A 19,053-nucleotide genomic window follows, 5' to 3' on the forward strand; every position below is an offset into this window, starting at 1 on the left:
CCCTTAACTGAATCCCAGAAGCACAGGCAAGCTGCATGAAACTCCGCCCCCCGCTGAAAACTTTTCACGCGCGATTCAAATGTCGCCTACAGCCGAACCCGAAGTATGCCCGCACGTTGCCCTTGTTCTCCACCGCAAGCGGGGGCGAATGCAGGACAAGAGCCGAAGGAGAGGTCCCGCGTCGCATGTATTCGGCCGCTCCTGTAGTAACCCTCCCCCTTGAGCGCTGCTCAGCACACACACACACAGAGCGCCGACAGGGCCATAGGCCCGCCCCTGAATCGGAGCAACGGAGGCCAGCAGAAACAGTAGGAGCCAGCTAACGGGGACGGGTAACTGAGCGGAGGGGGGGGGAGCGGAACGGCTGCACAGCCACCTCACCATTCGACGTCTTCACACTCTTGTCCATCCAGCTGGGTCGCCCCTTCAGCCACTGGCACAGAAGTGGCAGTAGCTGGAGAGGGACTTGCAGGTGGGCGACCCTGTGCTGGCGGGATGCAGGGGAGCATGGGCTGCCCTGGTCCTCCTTTTCTTCTGTGGGGGAGGCAGCAGGGCGGATAACCGGCACTGGCGCAGCTCAACCCCGGGAAAACAGAGGTCTACTGCGACTCTGTTGTCCCTGTGGAAAAAACAAATGAAAAGGAAAAATAAAAAATAAAAATCTTTTGCAAAGACAGCTTTGCAGTGCAGAGAGTGTCTTGCCTCCTTGACACTAAGCAAAAAACTGGAAGTCTCTCTCTCCAGGCTGAGGATATAGCTGCTGGAGGAGGGGCTTAACAGTCTTACTTAGTGTCACGCCTCCTATGGAGATGAGCTATACCCAAGGTTTCCTGTGTCCCCCAAGGAATTGGGCGAGAAAAAGTAATAAGGCTTGCCCACGTGACTGCCCTGCAGATCTGGTCTAATTATAACTAAAGCAGACTCCCAGGAGGAGGACACAGCTCAAGGAGTGAGCTCTTATTCCGGAAGGGGGATGAAGATCTTTCTGGACATAAGCAGAAGCAATAATGTCTCTCCATCTTGCCATGGATGACTTGCTGGCCGCCTGTCCCTTGTTAGGACCCAGATATTGGAGGAAGAGATGATCTGACCATCTGAAGCTACCTATGGTGTCCAGATAGGATGACACACTCCTAACGTCCAGGTTGTGGAACTTTTAATCTCTTTCTGTAGTTTGGGACGGACAGAATTGAGGCAACAATACCTCCTGATCACAATGAAACTTGGAGAAGGAGAGTTTCTGAGGATTATGCAATCGTCCAGGACTGTAAGATATGGAGGCTTGTAGGATAAAGCCTTGATCTCTTCAATGCTTTTAGCAGTTGTTATTGCTACAAGAAAAACTGTTTTGTAGGTGAGCAGTTTTAAAAGAAATCCGATCAACTGGTTCAAACAGAGGTTCCATCAGGACTGAGAGGACCAAGTTTAGGTCCCAGGGTGGGATGACAGAACAGAAGGTAGACAAACTTCTCGTAGCCCTCTTAAAAAACACAAAAAAAAAAAACACACACACACACACACACACACACACACACACACTTGATAAGTGGGAGGTCTGCCAGTTTTTCATCTAAAAAAGCACTCAAAGCTGAAATCTGTACTTTAAGAGTTGCAGGCAGGAGACCTTTACCCAAACCTGCCTGCAAGAAACTAAGAATTTGAGGAATGTCCGGAGAAAGGCAATTTTTTTTTTTTTTTAAAGGACAGAAAAGCATTGCAGGTTCTTAAAAGGGATTCTGCCTATAGGGCTGCAGACATTTTCATACCCCTGGCAAATTTTGACTTCAACCAGCAAGTAATTTTTTATTTTTTTTTCGGGAAATGATGTAGGGGTCTCCCAAAAGATAAGGCGTGCGTGTGTGTGCGCGCGTGTATACATTTCCAAAATTATTCATACCCTTCTCAATAATCAATAGAAAAGCCCTCATTGGCTATTACAGCAATCAAACGCTTCCTATAACTGCAGACCAGCTTTTTGCACGTCTTTACAGGTACTTTTGCCCATTCATCTTCAGCAATGAGCTCCAAATATTTCAGGTTGGAGGGTCTTCTTGCCATCACCCATCTTTAGCTCTATCCACAGATTCTCAAGTGGATTCAAGTCTGGACTCTGGTTGGGTCACTCCAAAAAAGTTAACTTTGTTGTGTGCTAACCATTTCTTCACCACTTTTGCTGTGTGTTTTGGGTCATTGTCATGCTAAAATATCCACTGGTGCCCAAGGCCAAGTTTCTATGTAGACTGCCCGATGTTGTCATTGAGAATCCTCATGTATTGCTTTTTTTTTTTCATGGTGCCGTTTACTATGATTAGGTTCCCTCCTCCATTGGCTGAAAAACACCCCCCAAAGCATTAGGATCCCACCACCATGTTTGACAGTGGGGATGGTGTGCTTGGGGTTGAAGGCTTCTCCTTTTTTACACCAAATGAAGGAAACATCATTGTGACCAAACAATTACATTTTTGTTTCATCTGACCATAACACAGAAGTCGTCCTCTTTGTCCAGATGAGCTTTTGCAAAGGCCAAGCAAGCTTTTGTGAGCCTTATCTGGAGAAGTGGAACCCAGCAGTTTGCAGTTTCCGTTGGATTGTCTACCTTGAGACATTGTCACCAGCAGAGCCCAGATTCACCAGAATGGCCTTGGTGGTGATCCTTGGATTCTTTTTCACCTCTCTAACTATCCTCCTGGCCAGCACAGGTGTCACTTTTGGCTTCTGACCACGTCCTCTGAGATTTTCCACAGTGCAGAACATCTTGTATTTTTTGCTCAAACGTAAATAAAGGCTGAGAAATGTCACCACCAACCCCCCCCCCCCCCCCCCCCAACAATAATGCCTCTTGTACATAGTCTTATCTTTTGGAAGACACCAATGTCAGTTCCAGTCAAAAAATTACTTGCTGGTTGAATAAAAGTACCCAAGTCAAAATTTGCCTGGAGTATGAATAATTATGGGCAGCACTGTAAATGTTACTAACATTTCTGGTGCCCTTTCACGCCCACTGTGAAAGAGCCCAGCACCGGTCGCATACTCTGAATCTCCTCCATGCTCTCAGATGTCAAAGTTAAAGCGCCGTAATCTCGCACATGCACAAGTACTCCGCATGTCAGTGCCAGCATATAGTGTTCCTTCCCTGTGCTGGCATCAGCCTCAGGGTATGAACTGTGCATGCTATAGCTGCGAGATTACGGCGCTCTAACTTTGTGACTTGGGGGAGCAAGGAGGAGATTCAGAGGATGCGGGCAGTGCTGGACTCCTTCACAGTGGGAGTGGCAGGGCACCAGAAATCTTAGTAACAGCCCCTTGGGGTGCCTTACTTGCACTCTATCCTCTATCGTATTTTTTTCTATGGGGAATGTAAATTGCGGACGTGCTAGTGGCGATCTAGCAGCGCATGTCCGCAGCTCTATAGGCAAAATCCAGGTGACAGGATCCCTTTAAATATATTCTGGATGTTCTGGGCTTACGACAACATTGTAGAAATGACAGTAGTCAGTCCTTTTTCCTTCAAGGCGAGGCGTTCAGCTTTTAGGCCGTAAGGTTGAGCTGGTTTATCTTTGGATGGAATATCGGACTCTGATGGAGAAGGTCCGGGATTGATGGAAAGGTCCAGAATATTCCTGCAGACGTTCGGTAGGCGGGCTTAGATGTGTTTTGATCAAAATATATTGACTAAGTGTCTCAGACATTATCATATCAGAGTGAGGACTTAGTCCATATATCTGCTTTAATAAGTGCATTATTATCTTATTTCTGTGGTTTTCTTCAATAATATGGCCAGGGACATCTGCAAATTTGTATCATATCGTGCAGGATGTTTTTATCTTAGCTTTCTCAGTGATTTTTTTTGTTTATGTAGTGTTTGCTTGAGGGAGTGGCACCTTCAAGTGTGAATGCGCACCTAGTATCTTGGGAGTAGCTTTCCTCTGCACTTTTGCCCCCCTCCCCTATCCAATGAGCGCCTTAATTAGGTGGTACATATGGCTGTGCTTGCTCCTCCTCCCATTGGTTGCTTGATGCACATGGAGGTTACTAGGAGCAGCACACCATATGTGCGGCGTCTGCGCTCCTGAACATAGAAGCCCAACGGCTTAGGTAGGTTTAGCGTAGGACCCGCCTGACCTGAGACCACCTTGACGTTCGGTAGGCGGGCTTAGATGTGTTTTGATCAAAATATATTGACTAAGTGTCTCAGACATTATCATATCAGAGTGAGGACTTAGTCCATATATAGTGCTTGCATCTGCTTTAATAAGTGCATTATTATCTTATTTCTGTGTTTTTATTCCTGCAGACAGCCTGAGCAACAGGGGGAACCAAGACCTCCTCAGCCAAAAAGGAGCAAGGAGCCCCCTTCCTCCTCCACCTTCATTGGAGCTCTTGGATCCAAACTGAAGGGAGGAAAAGCATAAAGTAGAGTCTTCAGCCATGGTTGGTATAGAGCATCTACCCATAAAGGCTGGTCTTGACGGGAGGGGGAGCAAAATCTATTGGTTTGCTGTTGTCCCTTGGAGCAAATGGGTCTAGATCCGAGGCTCCACAATTTTTTGCAGATCTGCTGAAATATTTGAGATCTCAGGGACCATTCTCCCTCCTTTAAAGTTCTGCAGCTGAGGAAGTCGGCGATCAAATTGTTCCTTTACATGGACTGAAGTTAAGGATATAAGATTCCTTTTTGTATAAAAGGAAAATATCCAGAGACACTGCCCCCAGCGAAAATATTCTTCGGGCCGAGGAGAGTCTGGATGACGACCGACATCGGAACATGATAGTAAGCGTCCTGGAGGTCCATAGTCACCATGAAACATCTAATGGAGTAAACTGATGGTTGATTTTATAGTTTCCATCTTGAATCTTTTGTAGATGATGGATCTGTTCAGGGATTTTAAAATGTATTATCAAAACGGAAGGATCAGTTTGGTTTTTGTACCAGAAATATTGGAGAATAGAACCCCTTGCCACCAGAAATATTGGAGAATAGAAACCCTTGCCGTATTGCTCTTCTGGGACTGCATGGAGTACTTTTTTGTCTACCAGAGAAGAGATTTCTGATTCTAGACAAGACTGTCTATTTTTGAGGTAACTTATTGTTTATTATAAAATCGATCTGGGGAAGGGATAAAAATCCTAGTTTTAAGCCCTTTCAGAGTAGTTAACACCCACAGGGAGGCTCCTATTTCTCACAGGCCGAGGTGAAGTGTGTTAACCTGCCTCCCACATGCCCCTGGAGTCTGTGTGCAGCAGGAGGAGCTTTCAGGATTAGAAGGCTGCCCCTAGAAGGCTGCCACTTTCTTGATCCTTCTTCCTTCTTCTGATCCAGCCTCGTTTTTTTCTGGATCTTAAAGGATTGTCTTTGACAAAAATAACTCAAGGAAAAATCCTCTCTTCTTATCCAATGCCTTCTCTAGAATATCATCTAATCCTGAGCCAAAAAAATCTCTGCGCTCACAGGGGATCAAGCATAGGCGGTTTTTAGAACTTTCGTCACCTGACTACAAACGAAGACAGATTGCTCTACAAGTCGCATTAGATAATGCAGCTGACCAGCTGTGCAGGTAAAAGCGATACTAGGGCGCACCATAGCCATATTCATCTCCCATGCCTTTTTTAATAAAAACTTTCAGATTTTTTTGTCCATAGGATCTCACAGGAGACCCATATCCACAAACAGGAGAGTGGTCCTTTTAGAGATGAGGGCAACTGGGGCATCAATTGTTGGCGTTTTGTCACACAGATTAGATTTAGTCTCCTCAAAAGGATATTGCCTCTCAAAGGAATGTCACAGCCGCTCTTCCTTTCAGGATCCCTCCACTCCTTGGATATCAGGGATTTTATGTTATGGATGGGGAAGACTCTTCTTTCTCCCAGTCCCTGGAACATTTGATATTGAATGGAGTGAGTTGCTTTGACCTCTTCAATGTCCATAGTGGCTCTAATAGTCTTTAGAAGACCATTTGTTTCCTCCGGGAGAAACAATGGTCTACATAAACCATCATCGACGAAGCAGAGTCTTCTTCAGATATTAGCTCTCCATCCAAATCAAACGCCAATTCAGAGGTAAGGGATCTACGAGACGTGGGGATTGTGGTGTAATTCTACAGTCCACCGCCGCGTAAACTTCTTCCTTAATTATAGCTCTCATGGAATCAAGGAAGGTGACTCCTCTGTAACCACCACCTCAGTGCACTTTGGGCATACTTTTTTTTTTATTTTTTTCATTTAGATGAAAAGGATTTCCTGCAGATGGAGCATTTTTTGTGCCCCGAATCTCCCCCAGCTGGCTTAGGTGTCATGGTCTCTGTCCTGAGAATTAAATAAATTGGATTGCAGGGCCAGGAAGTTTAAGACCATCACTTACACAAGGGTAAAAAAACACACAAAAAAAAAAACACTGCCACCATATAAAGGGTTAAACAAGGAGCTGTTGTGCAGACTGGAAGAGACACATTAAGTGATTTCAGAAGAGATAGAAATATAAGTCCCAATTGCGAGGAGGCTTACCGGGCTGAGAGCAGCGTCAGCATCTACTGGGGCAAGCATGACTCCAGGCAGTGAGTGATACACAGCACTGCATACTCTTCACGCCAATAAAATTTCCTCGCCACCCGGAAGTTGACCGCATTATCGCGAGATTCTCTTGCCCAAGGAGAACCTCGCCTGGTGATGTCATGTAACAAATTCCACACGATTTCCCCTTACCTGGGAATATCGCGGGCCCGGGAAACCCTGCACGCAGGGCTTACTTTGAGGAACGGGTAAGGGATGCCGTGTGTCCCCGGGGTTCCCGTTCCTTGCTCCAGCCTTCCCACAATGTGTAGGGAAAGAAACAAGGCTGGGTACAAAAACATTGCTGGCACTCCAGGAGAGGATCCTATGCATCCCAAGGACAGGAAACAAGACTGAATAGGTAAGGGAAGGAGGCCTTTTAAATCATGTGCCCCTGCGTCGTTTCCTGTAAGTGCCATTGAGGAAGCGCCTGGGGGAAAAAAAAAACTCAAGTATCGAAGGTTAAACTAAAGTTTGCCGAATTATAGTCTATACCCGTTTCCCGGCACCCTCCGCTCCTTCTCCAGCAGGCCTGCAATGCTCCACTAGGCTCGTAGCAGTGTCCTGCTCCCATTGCATCGACAACTGGTCACATGATGCAAGGGGATCCGGACACAGTCACGTCCAGTGATTGGCTGCAGCAATGTCAAGCCCGATGTTGACATCGATGGAGCCCAGCAGAGCATCGCATTCCTTAAGGAGAACAGGGGAGACAGCGCTGGTAAAATCATCTTCCTTTTGCAGGTCCAGCAGAATTGGAGTGGGAGGAAGGTTATAAATATTTATTACTGGATAACCACTTTAAAAGATGGGCCAAATTGAACAGACATGTGAAGCTGGATAAATCTAGCGCAAAGTATGCCAACACAGACTCAAGTCAGCAAAACTGACTTCCAACATTACCCAAATGATAAATGCCTCCCATGTATACAATACGTTATTATACAAAAAAAAATTAAGACAAATAAATAGTCTTACTCATTGGGTTCAAAGAACGAATTCCTTGAGGAGACTGTCCAGATTGCGGAGTCTTTACTTGCGTCTGGGATGGTGTTTGCAGTTGGTTGCTTTGATATGGTAACCCCAGGGCTGCATATGCCCGCTCTATGGAGCTTGGATCAATTTGGTTTGCAGAATTAATTGATGAGGAAGGAGGCTGGCCCACATTACCAGCTGTTCCCACTGTGCCAGCAGTGCCCAGTGACACTGGCGGACTACCAAGTAAAGCTGAGAAGAAAAAATATATAAATATATAGCTCACTAAATCTGATCTGAAAGAATACGCCGAAGAAGACTTAACATTTTATTGTACACACATTGTTGGTTGCGTTTGTCTCCTGCATTCTTCAGAGGCAGACAAACTGGGCAGTCATGCCTCGTACAGTTCTTCCAGTGAGAAATTATCTGTCGTGAAGAGGCACAATGTGCAACTAAAACAGAAAACAGAACGAGTGAGGAAAAAGTAAAAGCTTAAAATCAAGTATATAAAAGGGTAACTGCCGCTTCATTTTTTTCTTCAATAAATTACAAGTACAAAAAAATAAAAGACAATTTGTACTATATGATAGAGAAAGATGCTCCCTTCTCTCATTAAGCTTCCTTCACCAAGTCCTCACGCACACGATCATAGTTTGAGTGCACGTCTGATGAGCATTTTTTGTATATTACAAACATTCATTTCTATGTTGTAATATGAACACAGCCAGGATCTATTGATTGTTCATTAGCTTGCGGTCTAACACGCAGATTACGGCTCAGAATCTGTCCAAGATGGATGAGCTCCACTGAAGGATTAGATTCGATATATGTTGATACAAGTATATGGAATAGGGAGGATGAGGAGTGAGCCAGGACCCCAGGAGAGACAACAAGACTGCTGAAACTAAAGAGGAAGTTTATATCTCAAGTGCTTTATTCACTACCATACAGGTCAGTACTTCTTTGTGTGCAGTGGAAGAGAGCTACACCCACCAGATCTAGAAGAACCGTAAACTAGACATTCAGCATGCACAGTTGAAAACTGCTAGAAAATGACAAATAGAGTCATATAGAAAGTATTAGTCCCCATGTGTATACAATATACTATTAATTAATGCAAAGGGTTGAAAGTTAGGTACACTTTAACCCCTTAACCTCCTAAGGACATAGTCCTGGTACTTAAGGCGGGCGGCGATCAGTACCCCATGCCTGCTCAAATCATTGAGCAGGCACTTGGGGCAAATGCGCCGGGGAGGGGGGGGGGGGGGGGTCCTTTTTTTCCCCACATTTTTTTTTTTTTCAGTTATTTTTATTTATTTTTTCTGTTCGTTTTAGGGTGTGTTTGTGAACACCCGTGCCCGCCCACACACACACACACGCATGACACACACTCCCCTATGGCCAGCCGGACGTTCTCGGCGGAGGCATACGCCCAGCTTGCCTCCGACTCAGTCCCAGTGAGGACGAGGATGACCCCACATTCCTGTTGTCATCTGCGTCCTCATCATCTAGCGATGAGCCGCCAGGCGGAGCAAGGGGACCGCCATGTTAGGGTCCACACTAGTACAAGCAGCTCTCGGGCTCGTGCTGGTTTCCCGACCCACCAGTTAAATCCACCGGCGCATCCTGCCGGAGAACTTGTCTGGTGTAGCCTAGAGCGATACGAGCCGGTGATTCCCGATTTTGTAGGCCAGATCAGGAATTCAGATTTCCACAGTGGGCTACACTGAATATGACTGTCATTTTTTCAGTGACCCACTGGTAAATCTGATGGTGGAGCAGACAAACCTGTACGCAAAAACAGTTCGTTGCTCAACACCCGGGCTCCTTTTTGGCCAGACCCGGTGAAATGAGGACATTTTGGGGCCTCATGCTGCATATGGGCCTGGTCAAGAAACCCAGTGTCAGGCTGTACTGGAGTGGGGACGTCCTATACCAGACCCCACTTTACAGTACGGCCATGACATGCTCCCGGTTTGAGGCCATCCGGAAATGTCAGCATTATTCCGATTGTCCCCCCACTCTGGGTGTTACCGGGAAACTTGTGTGGGACCTTATGTACCCACTGCTGGATAAGTGTTACCACCTTTACGTGGATAACCTTTATAACAGTATCCCCCCTTGTTCCAGTCCCTTGCCGCCAGATCCACATCCACTTGTGGGACCGTGCGGAAAAATCAACGCGGCCTTCCTGCCCACCCCCTCCAGGTACCTATCCCCAGGGGCGAGACCCGTGCCCTTACCACTGGAAACCTGTTGCTGGTCAGGTATAAGGACAAGAGGGATGTCCTTATGCTGTCCACAATTCAAGGTAACGGCATCACCCCTGTCCCTGTGTGAGGTACCGCAGCAACGGTCCTCAAGCCCAATTGTATCGTTGACTACAATCAGTATATGGGAGGAGTTGATCTCTCGGATCAAGTCCTCAAGCCATATAACGCCATGCGCAAAACCCAGGCATGGTACAAAAAAGTTGCGGTCTACTTGGTACAGGTTGCCATGTACAACTCTTTTGTGCTGTCCCAGAGAGCTGGCAGCACAGGGACATTCCTCCAGTTCTATGAGGCATTCCTCAAGGCCCTGATCTTGAAAGAGCAGGCCAGAGTACCTCGGGAACTGTAGGCGCCCAGATTGTCCCTGGCCAACACTTTCCAGGTGTGGTCCCCCATACTGGAAAGAAGGGACGAACCCAAAAAAAGTGCAGAGTGTGTCGCAGGAGGGGGATGCGGAAGGACACCACTACTCAGTGCGACACGTGCCCCGATCATCCGGGCCTCTGCATTGACGGTTGCTTCAGGGAGTATCACACTTCCATGGAGTACTAAATTTATATCCCAATTTAGCACTGACACCGGATAAATAAAACTGGTTCTCAGACTTGAGACACCCAAAAAAAACGAAAATTTTTTATTAAAAGTAGACATTAGGTATCGCCGTGTCGGTAATACTCTCCTCTATAAAACTACCCCATGACCTAAACCCCCAGATTAACACTGTCCAGAAAAAAAAAGTTTTTTTTGGTCACCTTACATAATAAAGTTTAATAGCAAGCGATCAAGAAGTCATATAGCATCCAAAATAGTGCCAATAAAATATCGTCTTATCCCGCAAAAATTAAGCCCCCACATAAGATAATCGGATAAAAAAAAAAAAAAGACTTTAGAGATACCAAAAAAATTTGTATCAAAAAGGATAGTCCAAGAAAAAAAAAAAAAAAAAGGAAAAAAGTTGACTTATTAGGTATCGCCGCATCCGTAAGAATCTCCTCTATAAAAATATCCCATGACCTAACCCCCCAGATTAACAGTTAAAATAAAAAAAAAAAAAAAAAAAAGTGCCAAAACAGCTATTTTGGGCACTTTTCCATTTCAATCCGTTTTTTCCGGTAACAAAAACAAGGGTTAACAACCAAACAAAAGTTAAAATTTATTACCCCGATACTGCACATTTGTGGTCGTAAACTGCTGTATCAGTAAAAGGGAGGCCGCAAAAGGAAAGGACCGACATTGTTTCTGGAAGGCCGATTTTGATGGCCTTTTTTATTGACACCATGTCCCCCCTGATGCCCCCCTAGAGCAAAAACTTCCTAAAAGTGACCCCTTCTAAGAAACTACACCCCTCAAGGTATGAGAAACTGATTAAACAAACTTTATTAACCCTTTAGGTGTTCAACAGTTAATGGCAAATGGAGATGAAATTTCAGAATTTCTATTTTTGGTAACCTTGCCTCACAAAAATGTAATAGAGCAACCAAAAATCTTATTTACCCTAAAAATACTCCCCCCAAAAAATGCCACCTTATCCCGTAGTTTCCAAAATGGGGTCACTTTTAGGGAGTTTCTACTCCAGGGGTGCATCAGGGGGGTTGAAACAGGAAACTATATATTTTATCTGCTCTATTATTGATGAATAGGTGATTCATCCTAAAGACAGTGCACCTTTACCATATTGATAGATACGGGTGAGCCACGATATCAATTTAACTGAAACAGGAAACTGTAAATAAACCAATGCATAAAAATCAGCCCTCCAAAAACCAAATGGCGCACCTTTCATTCTACGCCCCGCTGTGTGGCCGTACAGTAGTGTACGGCCACATATTGGGTGTTTCTGTAGACGGCAGAGTCAGGGCACTAAAGATACAGTCTTGTTTGGCTGTTAACCCGTGCTTTGTTAGTGGAAAAAAATAAATAAAAAGAAAAAAAAAAAAAAAAAGTGTTAAAATGGAAAATAAGGCAAAAAAAAAAAAAAAAAACACAAAACGGAATTAGACTTACCGGTAATTCAGTTTCCATGAAATCACCATGACAGCCACAAGGAGATTGACCCATGACCTCTGTGGGGGCCGGAACAGAGAAGAGGTTAAATTTCCCCCTCCCACCACCACACCTCAGTGTTCCAAAGACAAAGTGCCAGAAGCGTATTAGTATTTCACAGTATTAACATCATACCAGAAAATACCGGTGAAAAAATTTCAACAAAAGGGGAGGGAATATATGGGCCGTCATGGTGATTTCATGGAAACTGAATTACCGGTAAGTCTAATTCTGGTTTTCCCATATCATCACCATGACGGCCACAAGGAGAATTATAAAAAAAATTTTTATGGGTGGGGGCAACTGCCTGAAGAACCTTCCGACCAAAGGAGAGGCCAGAGGTTCCAGATAAATCTAAGCGGTAGTGTTTCACAAAACGTGTGAATATTAGACCAGGAGGCGGCCCTGCATATATCCTCCAGGGAGGCCCCTGCTCTTTCAGCAAAAGTAGTGGAGACAGCTCTGGTAGAATGTGCTCTAATATTGGAAGGAGGATCCAGATTTTGATTCTTATAGCATAGGGTAATGGTGTCTTTAATCCATCTTGCAATGGATGATTATGAGACCCTGGATCCCTTATTTTTTCCAGCAAATTGGACAAGCAGGCTGTCAGACTTCCTGAAGTCCCTAGTGGCTTCTAAGTATCTAAGGACTGTACGCCTAACATCAAGGGAATGAAATTTCTCTTCCTACTGATCCTTGGGATTGTTGAAAAAGGATGGAAGGAGGATCTCCTGGCCTCTGTTGCGGTCTGAGGCTACCTTGGGCAGGAAACCTGGGTCGAATTTAAGCACAATCGTATAGTCAGTGATGGTAAGGTATGGTTCCCCAATAGAGAGGGCTTGAATCTCTCCTAGTCTCTTGGCAGAGGTAATTGCTATAAGAAAAGCAGTTTTGAATTAAAGCAATTTAATTGAACAGCTCCCCAATGGCTCAAATGGGAACACATAAGGTTGTTGAGTACTAAATTTAAGTCCCAGGTTGGGGTGCGGGATCTTAGCGTGGGTCTAAGTCTATGAGCAGCTCTTATGAATCGTTTGACTCATCTATGGTCTGCCAGGTCGGCATCAAAGAAGGCGCTTAATGCCGAAATTTGAACCTTTAAGGTGGATGGAGAGAGGCTTATGTCCAGACCTTTTTGTAGAAATTCCAGAATTTCCTGAATGTTAGGCCCTTCAAGATTTGGATTCTTTTCACCTGACCATGAACAGAACCTTTTCCAGATCTTCAGGTATATCGCAGACGTTACTTTTTTTCTAGAACATCTCAAGGTAGCTATAACCTTGTCCGACAGGCCCTGAGACTTTAAGAGGGAGACCTCAGGATCCAAGCCGTGAGTTTCAGGAACTCCGGATGAGGATGTAGCAAAGGACCCTGGTATAGGATGTCCCCTCTGAGTGGGAGTCTCACTGGTTCGTCTATTGCTAGTTTCAAAAGAGGAGCGAACCAACTTCTCTTCGGCCAGAACGGGGCGATCAATATTACTGTGGTTCTTCCCTCCTGCATCTTCTGAATGACCCTCGGGATGAGAGGCAATGGAGGGAATGCATACCCTAGATCCCAGCACCATTTTAGGGAGAAGGCATCTATTCTCCAGGGATGATCTCCAGCATTTAGGGAGCAGAATGTTTGTACCTTCGTATTTTTCCTTGATGCAAACAGGTCTATTGTAGGAAGCCCCCATTTCTGGGTTAGCATATTGAAGACCTCTGGATTCAGTGCCCACTCTGTATGATCTACCACTTGTCTGCTCAAAAAGTCAGCTTCTAGATTCTGGGATCCTTTCAGGTGCATTGCAGAGATGGATTTTAGTTCTTTCTCTGCAAAGGAGAAAATTTCCTCTGAGATACTCTGGAGTCTCCTTGATAGAGTACCTCCCTGATGTTTCAAGTAGGAGACCACGGTCATGGTGTCCGATAGGACTTTCACGTGCTGATCTCTTATCAGCTGTCTGGCAGAAAGTAGAGCTTCTCTTACCGCATACAGCTCCCTGAAATTTGAAGATTGGGCAGATATCAGATGTTTCCACGTTCCCTGGAAATAAGCCCTGTCGATTTCCGCTCCCCAACCAGATTGGCTGGCATCCGCGAAGATCGTAATTGAAGGCGATTTGATCCATGGAACTCCCTGGGAAAGATTCTTCTCCTTCATCCACCATGAGGGAGATCTCTTTACTGATCCTGGGATTGGAAGCTTGAAGTCCAGAGAACCCATCTTCTTGCTCCAGTGGGACAATAGCCAGTTCTGTATTACTTGACAGTGAGCCTGCGCCCACTAGACAGAAGGTATACAGGAGGTTAGGAGGCCGAGTAGGCTCATTGCTTCCCTCACTGAGCATCTCTTCCGGCGTTGGAAGTGCCTCACCTTGTTTACCAGGGACTGGATCTTGCTCTGTGGTAGGAAGGTTGACTGAGTTACGGAGTCTAGTGCAACTCCCAGGAACCTCACCTTCGTGGATGGAACTAACATTGACTTGGGTTTGTTCACTATCCACCCCAGCTGAGACAGACGGGACAAAAATATTTCCAAGTCCGACAGCAGGAGTTCTTTTGAGTCTGCTATAATTAGAAAGTCGTCAAGATACGGCACTATATTTAACCCTTCCTGTCTGAGTGGGGCTATCATTTCTATCACCAATTTGGTGAAAAGCCTTGGAGCGGCAGAAATCCCGAAGAGTAGCGCTATGAATTGGAAATGAAGAAGCCGATTGGAAGGGTCTAGGATCGCAAATCTTAGATACCTCTGGTGATCTGGGTGAATGGGGACATGCAGATAAGCGTCTATCAGGTCGACCGAGCACATAAATGCTCCTAGCTTTATCAGAGGTACTATGGATTTGAGAGACTCCATCTTGAACTTCCTGTAAAGAATAAACTTGTTCAGTTGTTTCAAGTTTATAATGGTCCAGAAGTCTCCTTCATTCTTTCTTACTAAAAATAGGGTTGAATAGTACCCTCGACCTCTTTGAGACGCAGGAACTGGGATTACTGCTCCCTTCTTCACCAAGTCCTGGACTCCCTGGAAAATATTTAGGTTGGAGGATCTGGCAGGCATCTTTGTGACGACGAATCTTGGAGGGGGGAGAGAGGTGAACTCGATCCTGTAACCTTGCCGAATGATATCCAAGGCCCAAGGATTTTTTGATGTTAGTGCCCATGGACCTAGGAAATCCTTCAGTCTCCCCCCTACAATGGCGTCACTGTTTATCTTCGAATTTAGATTGGGGCTTAAGGAGGAAGCCTCTTCCTTTACCCCCTTTGGGATAAGACCAGCGGCCTGACTTGTAACAGGCTTGTTTTGTCCACCGTAAGACCGAAAGGACTGGTTCCTTCTAAAGGACTTTTCCTCAGGGAATCCCTTTTTCTTGTCGGCCGCTTTCAAGAGAATCTTGTCTAGGACCGGCCCGAATACATACTCTCCTGAAAAGCGGAAAGATACTAACTTTTGTTTAGAAATTCTATCACCCGACCAAGACTTCATCCATAAAGCCCGACGAGCCGCATTGGAAAGCCCCGCCTCCTAAGCACAGAATCTAATAGATTCAGCCGATGCATCTGCCAGGAATCCCATAGCCGATTTAAGTAGCGGGATGGACTGCAGGATTTCTTCCCTGGAGGTCTTACTGCTTAGGTGGTTCTCAAGCTCTCCTAACCATAAGTACATAGACATAGCAACAGACGTTGCTGCGATGTTGGTCTTAATGTTAAACATGGAGGCCTCCCAAGATTTACTTAAAAGGGTGTCTGCCTTCCACTCCATAGCTTCTTTCAATTGAGCGGCATCCTCAAACGGCAGGGCAGTTTTTTGTTAACTTTCGCCACTTGTACGTCTATTTTAGGGGCCTCGTTGAACAATTAGACAGAGGGGTCGAATAGTCTAGTTTTAAATTCGTTTTTCTGGTTCCGACCATTCCTCCAAAATCATTTCTCTAATATGTTCATTTATGGGAAAGACCTTGGATTTTTTTTACCCCGAGTGCCCCGAACATTTTATCCTGAATGGATAAGGACCTAGGGGTTTCTTCAATCCCCATTGTTGCTGACTGCCTTTAGAAAGTCGCCCATCTCTTCTGAGGAAAAATAAAATTTCCTATTACTTTCGGAGAGGGAGAGGGGGAGAGGGAGAGGGGGAGAGGGGGAGAGGGGAGAGGGGGAGAGGGGAGAGGGGGAGAGGGAGAGGGGGAGAGAGAGAATCCTCCCACTGCACAGAAGTTGAAGCTTTATCGTCAGCATCCTCGGATCCAGAGCTAATGATCCTAGAACGCAGACGCTTGCGAGAGGGCTCGCCCTGGGAATCAGACGGAGCAACTCTAGCGGCCCTAATTTCTTCCTGAACCACAGATCTGATATTCTCCATAAGGGACGATTGTTCCTGCTGGATCACATCAGAAATACACTCCTTACAAAGCTTCTTCCCATATTCGTCAGGCAGTCTTTTAGCACAAGAGATGCAGCGAGGAAGTTTAACTTTTGAGCCTCTTTAGCCTGAAAATATGGAATAGAGGCATCAGAAATAGGCCTAGCAGAAAATACAGTGCCATAAAAAAGCAGACCCCCAGAGGGATACTTACAGGAGGCAGAGAGGGAGCATCAGGCTCCATAACAGTTTGTAATTCAGGACCTGACATATTCTGAAGTAGAAGGGTAATCACAGTACTCAGAGACCTCAGATCAGCGTTCCATAGCCGAACCGCCTTTTATTCAAACTGCTCTGTCCTCCTGCGCTTTACTTCCGGGTTGCGTCACATGACCGAACCAGGAAGTGACGTCACAGACGTCGGCGTGCGCACACGCCGGCCGCTACCAGCCCGACCCACAGGGGAGGAGGAGGAAGATTGCGGCCCGGGAGCAGGCTCCAGACCAGCCGGAGCGAGTCCTCCCAAAAAACCCCAGCCCAGCATAAGCACACGGCCGCCGGCGGACTGGGGGAGCTCCGATGAGCTTCAGGTAACCAGGAGACCGGCCTCGGACCCTCCTGGAGAAGGAAAAAATAAAAAAGACTGCAGGGAGACTCTTCTGACCCTGGCCACAGTGGGACAGGAACACTGAGGTGTGGTGGTGGGAGGGGGCAATTTAACCTCTTCTCTGTTCCTGCCCCCACAGAGGTCATGGGTCAATCCCCTTGTGGCCATCATGGTGATTAAATTTTCTAATTTCATCCCCATTTGCCAATAACTCTTGTGCAACACCTAAAGGGTTAACAACGTATGTAAAATCAGTTTTGAATACCTTGAGGGGTGTAGTTTCTTAGATGGGGTCATTTTTGGGTGGTTTCTATTATGTAAGCCTCGCAAAGTGACTTCAGACCTGAACTGGTCCCTAAAAATTGAGTTTTTGTAAATTTCTGAAAAATTTCAAGATTTGCTTCTAAACTTCTAAGCCTTGTAACATCCCCAAAAAAAATTCAAACATGAAGTTGACATATGGGGAATACAAAGTCAGCACATTTTTTTTTTACTTAATTTTACCAGTGTCATGAGGTACAATATGTGACGAAAGAACAATCTCAGAATGGCCTGGATAAGTCAAAGCGTTTTAAAGTTATCAGCACTTAAAGTGACACTGGTCAGATTTGCAAAAAAATGGCCTGGTCTTTAAGGTGAAATAAGGCTGTGTCCCTAAGGGGTTAAAAATGTAATTGCTTTTAAAATTCTAAGCCTTCTAACATCCTTTAAAAAAAAAAAAAAAAAACACAACATTTCCTAAATAATGCCAACATAAATCTGGGGAATGTTAAGTTATAAAAATCTTATGAGGTATCACTTTGTTTTAAGAGCAGAGAAATTTAAATTTAGAAAATTGCGAATTAAAAAAAAAATTGGGTACATTTGGGATTTTTTCCATAAATAAAAAGTTGATATTGATTCAAATTGATGACTATAATGAAGTACAATGTGTCACAAGAAAACAATCTCAATGGCTTAGATAAGTAAAAGCGTTCCAAAGCTATAACGTGAGATATGTCAAATTTGCTAAATCAGGCCTGGTCAGGAAATGGACCGGAATTGATGTGAAGTGGTTAAGGCCAATTGATATAATTTTTAGCACAAATGGGTAAAATGCAATCATAAAAATTGCTTCACGGTTTTCTTATTAAACATTAGACTATTTCATTTCCAATAAGCTTTGATCCTTACACACTATAGGTTATAGATAGTTCCAAACATAATCAGTCACCTTGGCATGATTTTCCAGCCTGGCAATGGGTCATGTGATTCAGGACATTCTTCATGGTGCGGCAATGAGGCAAATTGCATTGTCGCACCTCACCATTGGCTTGTTCTCTTCTCTGGCACTTGTGGGCATGCAATAGAAGAACCAGCTGTTGCTGTATCAGCTTTCGCTTCTCAGGATCCGCTGTTGGGGCTCCTGAGCCAATACCCTGTGGTGCACCAGTGCCCATACCTTGAGGGGATGCTTGAACAAGGTTGGCTTGTGGTACTTGAGCAGATTGCTGTTGACCCTAAAATGAAAGATAGGGCATGATATTAAATCTTTCATCAATTTTTATTGTACACATTTGCTTTCTCATACCACAATATTTTTCTACCATTTCATCCACTACATTGTACAGCTTAAAGCAGCTAACATGGATATTCTTTAATGCATCCAATAAACATAATAAAGCAGCACTAAATCTGGACATGATATATATAAACTGGAGATACATATGGCTCTGGTATTTGTCAGTTTCCTTCAAAAACTTGCAGAAAATCCTGCAGTCTTCGACATCTTGCGAAAGTGGTAATCCACCTAAGACAGTTGAGACAGGCAGGAGGTGGTGGTGGTGGGTAATAGGTGGAGGAGAGTATCTCGTATGCTTTTAACCACCTCAGCTCCCCTAGCTTAAACCCCCTTAATGACCAGACCACTTTTTACACTTCTGCACTACACTACTTTCACGGTTTATTGCTCGGTCATACAACTTACTACCCAAATGAATTTTACCTCCTTTTATTCTCACTAATAGAGCTTTCATTTGGTGGTATTACATTGTTACTGACATTTTTACTTTTTTTGTTATTAAGCGAAATTTAACGAAATTTTTCACTTTCAGTTGTAAAATTTAAAAAAAAAAAAAACATCTATATATAAAATTCTCTCTACATTTATTATTCTACATGTCTTTGATAAAAATAAAAAAATGTTTGGGTAAAAGTTATAGCGTTTACAAACTATGGAACAAAAACGGCACAGATTTCTTCATTCGCATC

At 44.7% G+C, this 19,053-nt stretch overlaps 1 protein-coding gene across 2 annotated transcripts in view; it reads right to left on the minus strand.

Moving 5' to 3' along the window:
• EP300 (E1A binding protein p300) overlaps positions 1-19,053 on the minus strand; it is a 248,573-nt gene that overhangs the window by 188,053 nt on the left and 41,467 nt on the right. For both annotated transcript variants that reach the window (XM_044302316.1, XM_044302317.1), the window contains exons 4-6: positions 18,017-18,302; positions 7,863-7,976; positions 7,525-7,773 (exon numbers count right to left, since the gene is read on the minus strand). In XM_044302316.1, the coding sequence (XP_044158251.1) occupies positions 7,525-7,773; positions 7,863-7,976; positions 18,017-18,302 (649 nt within the window). The remainder of the gene's footprint in view (positions 1-7,524; positions 7,774-7,862; positions 7,977-18,016; positions 18,303-19,053) is intronic.

This window comes from Bufo gargarizans, chromosome 7, assembly GCF_014858855.1.
Source record: "Bufo gargarizans isolate SCDJY-AF-19 chromosome 7, ASM1485885v1, whole genome shotgun sequence".
Classification (NCBI taxonomy): Eukaryota; Metazoa; Chordata; class Amphibia; order Anura; family Bufonidae; genus Bufo; species Bufo gargarizans.